At 46.3% G+C, this 7,585-nt stretch overlaps 1 protein-coding gene and 2 non-coding genes across 3 annotated transcripts in view; all 3 read right to left on the bottom strand.

Annotated features, from left to right (window-relative positions):
• Positions 1–4,135: 4,135 nt before the first annotated feature.
• Positions 4,136–4,208, bottom strand: H257_09802. Its single transcript has one exon. It is a non-coding gene; the product is annotated as a tRNA-Arg (tRNA).
• Positions 4,209–4,431: 223 nt separating this feature from the next.
• H257_09803 lies at positions 4,432–4,504 on the bottom strand. The gene has a single exon. It is a non-coding gene; the product is annotated as a tRNA-Arg (tRNA).
• A 316-nt stretch (positions 4,505–4,820) lies between these two features.
• H257_09804 (hypothetical protein) overlaps positions 4,821–7,585 on the bottom strand; it is a 13,216-nt gene continuing 10,451 nt past the window's right edge. The window contains exons 14-16 of the mRNA XM_009836164.1: positions 6,609–7,168; positions 5,143–5,842; positions 4,821–5,094 (exon numbers count right to left, since the gene is read on the bottom strand). Coding sequence (XP_009834466.1) covers positions 4,894–5,094; positions 5,143–5,842; positions 6,609–7,168 — 1,461 coding nt within the window. The 3' untranslated portion in view covers positions 4,821–4,893. The remainder of the gene's footprint in view (positions 5,095–5,142; positions 5,843–6,608; positions 7,169–7,585) is intronic.

The following is a 7,585-nucleotide window of genomic DNA, read 5'->3' on the forward strand; positions in this document are numbered from 1 at the left end:
GGATTTGTTCGTTCTGGATTGTCCCCATTCAAGGTGTCAAATATTATTTTAATTCAAATTTTGCAAATCCCACTCTCCATACAAATTTGAAGTGACATTGACAGTAGCACTGACTGCGTTTTTCCACCAAGCACTGTACGTTGTATACAGTACAGTATACACATACTGTAGTCGGGTGCCACTACTGGGAAATACCTCCTAGGGTAAAAGTTATGGGAGAAACCATTCTTGCATTCCTTCCGCCCAAACGGACAGTATCCGGCACTTCTCATCACGAGACGCACCATGCTTGGCGACACCACGTATAAATAACGCTAGTGTGGCTTGTGATCTGTGTGTTGTGCTTCCAAAATTACATCTACTTGCATCCAAATGCATCCATTGTCCCAGTTTATCCCACTTGGGAATACCTTAAAGTGTGTTAACTTCATTATCAACCTGGTTTATACCCAGTAGAAATCCGATTTTAATGTTCGACAGTCCAAATTAGAATATCAAAATTGATCAGGAATGATAACGTGGGGCACCAGTCATCAGCATCGTTCATTGCTTACTTTGTTCGTCCATTTCTCGTTGACTACAACACATATTGAGGTGATACAAATATCAAAATAACCGCAAGATTCAGCTCATGAATTGAGGTTTAAAGGATATCAATTTCAATAGTAAACACGTGCAGTAAGGATTTTCAAAAGTAGCGTTTTTTGTAGGGCACCAGTCATCGGCACACGTTTTAGACTTGTGTAATGTATTGAATCCTCCACGCTCGAGCTCGCGGGATGCTGTCGTCATATTAGATATCAAAGGAATATGTGTTTAGAATGGGTATTAACTGCTACAGTAACGATTTCTGTATGATCAACACAAAATTGACAGGTCCAACCTCTAATTTATAAGGAGCACTAATTCTTGAAGAACTACTTTTTGACCAATAAGAGTTATTCAGGCATTTCTATTGGCTTAGAACAGTGCCGATGACTGGTGTCTTTGCCGATGACTGGTGCCCTACGTTACTCAATTTTCACTGTTCTTCCGTATAAGTTCTGTACACCTATATCTGATTTCTCCTGAACTTATCTGGTTATAGAGGTTTAGGTGGAGATATGTGGTACAGCAAATACCGTATACTGTAATACGAGTCGGACAGGCAATTCCAGTCAGACACCCACATAACTCTATAAATTACTTACGTAGTATGGGCGAAGGTAAGAAGAAGCTTTCAAAGGTTAAACTCCGCGCCAACGTATGCCCCTAATAACTCGTATATACCCCCAAAGGTACTATAGTATCAATTTATAGAGGAAACACCCTAATTTTCGAAGGTTTTTTACGCGCGCATTTGATAATCGCACCAGCCAACAAGTCTAGGCCATTCATTATCTTTCCATAGCTGACAGTGATCTCAAATCAACCGAGCAGCACCCAAGAGGCCGCCCTGTGTCCAAGACCATTTCGAAGACCGACCAGACCGCCTGACGAAAGAGGTCCTTTTGCTTTGGGACGACTTCTCTGCGCACTTCACAGACGACGTTGTCGCCTACGAAACATCCATCAACGTTTTGTTGGAGCGCATACCTCCTCGGTACACGTGGATCTGCCAGCCGGCGGACGTTGCATGCAACCGGCCGTTGAAGACTCGGCTGCGTCAGAATTGGCTTGACCTAATTCGTCGTCAACTGCGCTCATCGAATGAGCGGGGGTTACCATTCAAACTGCAGCCGCCGTCGCGGGCGACCATCGTGTCGTGGATCGCTGACGTCTGGGAGGAGCTGCTGCCATCTATGATCGTGAATGGTTCCAAGAAGGTCGTCTTGTAGACGGATTACCTTCTGAAGGCATGCCGTCCGAAGCCCAGTTGCCTGAAGGCGTAGTTGATGACGAGGTGTTAAGCGAACTGGTGGCAGCTTGCTCTATCAAGCAGATCATCGACCCTGTCAGTGACATTGACGAGAACGAGGACAATCAAGTCGAATAATAATACTTGGGAATTTGTATTGGCGTCTTGGTCTATTAATTTAAGCAAACTCTCTTCATCTATACTTCTTGTCAAAATTAATTTCTTGTGTAAACTTGTACTTCCTCCGTTCCATAAATCTGGCGACATTTCAAAATCCATTTTGTTTCATAAATCTGACGACATTTCCTTGTGATTGGCTAAAATCATGAATGCAAGATTTTCATTGGCCATTGGACAACATGTGATGTGAGTGATGAACGACTCAGAGAGTAAAGACCGACACTCATATCCGGATAGATGACAGCCTACTCAGATTTTGATAGTCAGATCAAATACAGTAGAACGTTGATCTTTTTGGAATTTCAAAGTCGATTTTGAGAGTCAAAACAGCGTTTCTGCATTCGGATAAAGGCAGATCACTGTCCGACTTGTATTACACTAAACGGGATGACAATACCTGTATAATATAATAATAATTGTACGTAACCGGTAAACCTAGCAATCATTTCCAATCGGAGGTAACGTAGTAGTAGTATATATGTTACGTTACACTACAGTGGCCTGTTCTACGATTAAGTATGTTAAGTTTACTAGGCACCGCTGAGATCAAAGGCACCGAGGGTGGCATGAATGACATCATCCAAAGCACGACTAAACAACTTGTACTGCAGCGATTGGATCGAAGCAAAGAAGCCCAAATCCAACACATTGAGATCTGGGCTGTTTGGTGGCTGGCAGCTAACCACGAAGGACCACTCGTCGGTCGAGACTCACTCATGGTCAGCATCGGTGATGCCTCCGTGTGGTGTCGCATTGTCCTGCTGGAGCACAACGCGCTTGTTGGTGGTAGGGAACTTTGCCTTGATAGCTGGAATGACTCGCGTGATCACATAGTCTCTGTACACCACAGCATCCACGTCACCAACGTTGGCACAATCGTTCCCGCCGGACGGTTACGGAAGTTGCCCACACCAGGTAGGTACTACACGATTGGCCACATGCCAATCTTGCCGTCGAAGTTGGTGCCGCCCTCGTCATCATGTCTAAGGTGCGCAACGGCCGCCAGAACCATGACCTTGGGGATGAAGCGCTTGCTTGACCAGGTGCGTTGCTCAGGCTCTTCACCCTTGGTCAGGTACACCTTGCGGATATTCTTTTCCGCATTGAACCACTTTTCATCAAAGTGTACGACATCCTACATGCTTGCGGCGAATCGCGAGCCGAGAGGACCACAGGGGCGAAACATGCCAGCGGCAAAACGAAAAACACGTTCTGCTTTGTTGTAATTGGACAGCAGAGGGAGCTTGATGCGAGTGTTATGGCGTTAAATCGTTCATGCTTTCAGGGCCAGGTGGAGTGATGCAAGTGGAATGCCAGTGCCTTCCGACATGTTGCGCATTGTCGAGCGTAGCGATTGCGCCAGTTCGCAGAGAGTGCTGGTGACGAAGTCTGGCGTGTATATCGTCGGCCGTTCGACACGACCTGCCTTTAACGATGGCACCAGTGCGTTTGGTTAATAGGTCCTCCAGATACGGGAGAGAGTGGTTCGGTGGATGTTAAGTTGGGAGGCAGTTGAAGCGATTGCTCCGCGAGCAAGCTTGCCCATGGTCGACAGGTGATGTTCTTGGTATAGCAGAGCTCTCCCCCGGTTGGTTGTCGTGCCATGGTTGTCGACGTGTTTAGGTCCCGGAAATTTTAAATCTGAATTCCACATTTTGTATTTTTATTCGGAGACTCGATGGCGTAGTGAAAATTGAGCGCCAAAATTTGCTTTTCCCACTTTTCTGTCAATGGAACTTTACTCTAGATTTTGATTCCTTTTTTTTTAATGTATGATTCATCGAAATTGGACAAGAATTCAATTGGCGCCTAGAAGTCTAATGTCGGCACTAATATGGAACAGAGAAAGTTTTTATTTTTATTTTTAATTAGAGATTAACTATGCTGCCTTCTTTGGGGTGCAAAGTGAACCTCAAGTTGACAAGGAGAACCGGACGATCGCGAGCTTTCGGACGCGGTTCGTGCGACCGAGATTTACGTCAATATATGATGGTACAAAGTAGTTAAAATGAAAGCAGGCACGTTATTAGAGTCGTTATACGAGACTATAGTGAAGCGATATACTAGTATAACAATAGCCAAGACGTTGTGGGTTCACGGTGTCGCAGGAAAAAAAGACGTCCCTGATGGGACTCGAACCCACAACCTCCTGATTAGAAGTCAGATGCGCTATCCATTGCGCCACAAGGACTTACAACTGCCAGTGGATATCTAGCCATTCATGATATTACTCCATACAAACGAAATCCCGGGGTGGTTCGCTACGCACGTGTCTCGTGCTCCTTGCCAATTATTTGCATGTATCAAGATGTATGGTGTGCTTGCCTGTTGATAAACCAACCAAGCGTTGCAATACCATATGCTGTCGTTGAAGTGTCACCATATTTGGGCGACAAAAATAGTGGGAAAAAGATCGTCCACGACGGGACTCGAACCCGCAACCTCCGGATTAGAAGTCCGAAACGCTAGCCATTGCGCCACGCGGACACGACACACTTAATCCATTAGTACTTTATTAATCATATACCGGCATTTACTACTTCGAAGTTAGTATTGATAGAAGTTACTGTAATATGAAATGGAATAACGCGGTATTTACAAGCTCCTATCGCCCGAGCTCGCGCATGTGGAGCAGCGCTCGCGAACTAGACTAGTCTAGCGGATGGAGCTTGTAACTCCTGTTTAGTATGAATAAAATGCTCCATTATTTGACACTCGTTTACATATTGGCATAAGCAATACGTAGGGGGCAACTGCATCACAGGCAAGGTTGAACGATGTACGTACGTGCCAGTATAAAGCGTTTACAGATCATAAATCTCACGAGGACTTTTTATGCGTGAGTTAACGACATGGAGCGATACGAGCTTGGTCTATTATTCACTACTTGGCGGTGGCGGTTGAGAGTGGTATGGTGGAAGGAGGGCTACGTCAGGGTATTGCGCTGTGATCGCTTGCACTGTCGATTGAATCCACGGCTGGTCGCAGGACACGCTGACCACTTGCACAACGTTTCGCAGCAACTCCAAAGCCACTTCATAATGCACACTCATGTGCCACGTCAGCGCTTGCAGCAACTACACATTGCACATTAACCAAAAACTCGAAAAATAGAAGCGTCGCACCTCGGTCCACACCAGTTCAAAGTCGGAAAGAGTGGCAAGGTCGTCCAAGTGGTGCAAAAACACTTGGACGAGAACTTGCATGCGCCCAAACTCTGCAGTCGTTGCCGTTGCCCCACTACTAGTACTACTAGTAGTAGTAGTACTAGAAGTACGAGTCGAGTCGTTGGTCCGCAAGCGAATCCCCTCACTCAGCGCCGTCCATTCCTTCGACTCGTCATCCGACGTCGTAGTCTTCATGATGCTCGAGTCGTCAGCATGTTCGTCATGCGCGGGTGGAACAAATAACGTCGGCACGTCCACCCCTCGTTCGCTTTGACATCCAAAGCGAAGCACGAGGCTCCACGTCTCGGGGTCCAGTCGGTGGCATGTACCGCTCGACGATGACGAGGAGGACAAAGGGGCTTCCAGCAGACATTGCGCCAGTGCGAGCGTGCTGTTGGCTCGGACGGCGGCGGTGGGATGGCATCGCAGTGCCAGCACCCCCCCCACGATCCAAAGGGCGACCAAGGGCGTGGTCGACTGGTGGTGAAACAGCTGGACGGCGTACTTGAGCGCTTGGGCGGCGGCCGCCGCTTCCGCTTGCACGGGGAAGACGCCCCATGTAAATACCACGTTGATCAACGCTGTCACGTCCAGTTGGTCAGCAACGTCCACCAATAACAATGTACGCATCCACTTGTCAAGCAGTTCCATCACCTCCCTATACACTCGACATCGTAATCATTATTTTTGTTATATATATATATAAATGTATTCAATCCAAGGCTCGGAAATGCCAACCAACCCCATGCCGTCACCCGATAATATATATTGGAGCTGCATTTCAACTATATATTTTCTAACAAATATATATATATATATATATGGTATTTTGTGGACAGAATACAAGGTAACCGATTGGCTAAATACACAACCAGATCGAGCAATATCCCCACTAAACCACGACGCGCGACGATATATTATATATATATATTATAATATATATATATATATACACTCCACACCAACATCACACACACTCTTCACACGACTGAAAGGGGTATAACGCACTTCTATTGTCTTGACCATATGTATCAAACTTGTATTTCTCGCTCTACATATCACTTTATACTATATATATATATGCAAACGCCCCAGATACACTAGTATCATGGTAGTATTTCTTCTCAATTCGACCGCGACATGGAGAGAGTCCTATTGAATCCACCCAACCAAATGTATGTACACTGCATAAAAGGACTCAACCAATCCGATTGCAGGAAAAAACCATCAAACCACGTCAAATTAGTGTATGACTTTTAATTAGTGTGATATCCATCACCACAGGACGACACCCTGTTTCCATACAAACATTCCGTACAAACACACACTCGATTTATTTGGCGATTCGTCAGCACAAAAGGCCAACTACATTACAATACACGATATATATATATATATATATATAGTTGTATCGTTGAACGTACGGAATCCACGCCGGTTGTTGGACAGGTGCAAGGAGCTGCACCCAGTGCACATGCTCCACGTGTGGGGGCATGTTGACCAGTCCCCTGAGCACGGCGTGGGTCACGGGACCGATGAGCACATGGTGATGTAGCTGCAGCAACAAGCCCAACCGCTTCGACTCGCCCAACGTCGTGAGTCCCGTGACCAGGGTATCCACAAGGAACACTGCATTCTCGAACGCCATGTCCTGCACCTGGAGGTTTCCCCTTATGAAAGGGTCGGCGCACGACAGCACGACGTCCGCGTGGCTCCAGAGGCGGTCCGCCGCCATCTCAAGCGACGAAGGCGACGCCTTTCCTAGTACTTGCAGAACCAGCTGCTCCAGGAAGACGGCGCCGCCGGGACTGAGCTTGGGCACCGTGCAGGCTTTGGACTTGGCTGGCGGGAGCACCACGCGTTCGATCTCGGTCCACGCGGCATGGCAAAATGAAACCAGCGATGCGTCGGATAGCGGATGCATGTGCTCGTAGTACAGCGCCAGACGCTTTGCCGCCCACAACGGTAATAACCCATCCCGGTTCTAACCAAAGATGTATATCGATGAGCCTCTGTATAGAGCACTACTGGGAGGTACTTTTTACATATATATATATATATATATATATACTTGGTACTACTACATAGTATTTATATTGTGCTTTTCAGTCAACTTTGCCTATTTTGGGGGATTGATGAAATCGCCAACTAATCGAGCAAATGAGTATGATTGGCTATAAAGAATGAAGGTTGCAATATGATTGGCTAAAATATTGATTGATGCATTGCAGTCACAAAAATACCTCTTCAACTCAGTTTTATATGAAATTTCGAAGGTCCGGCGATTGTTCGGCGGTTGATTCAACCAAGACGTTGTGGGTTCACGGTGTCGCAGGAAAAAAAGACGTCCCTGATGGGACTGATTGGCTAAAATCATGAATGCAAGATTTTCATTGGCCAT

Source organism: Aphanomyces astaci, assembly GCF_000520075.1.
Source record: "Aphanomyces astaci strain APO3 unplaced genomic scaffold supercont1.24, whole genome shotgun sequence".
Taxonomy (NCBI): Eukaryota; Oomycota; class Saprolegniomycetes; order Saprolegniales; family Verrucalvaceae; genus Aphanomyces; species Aphanomyces astaci.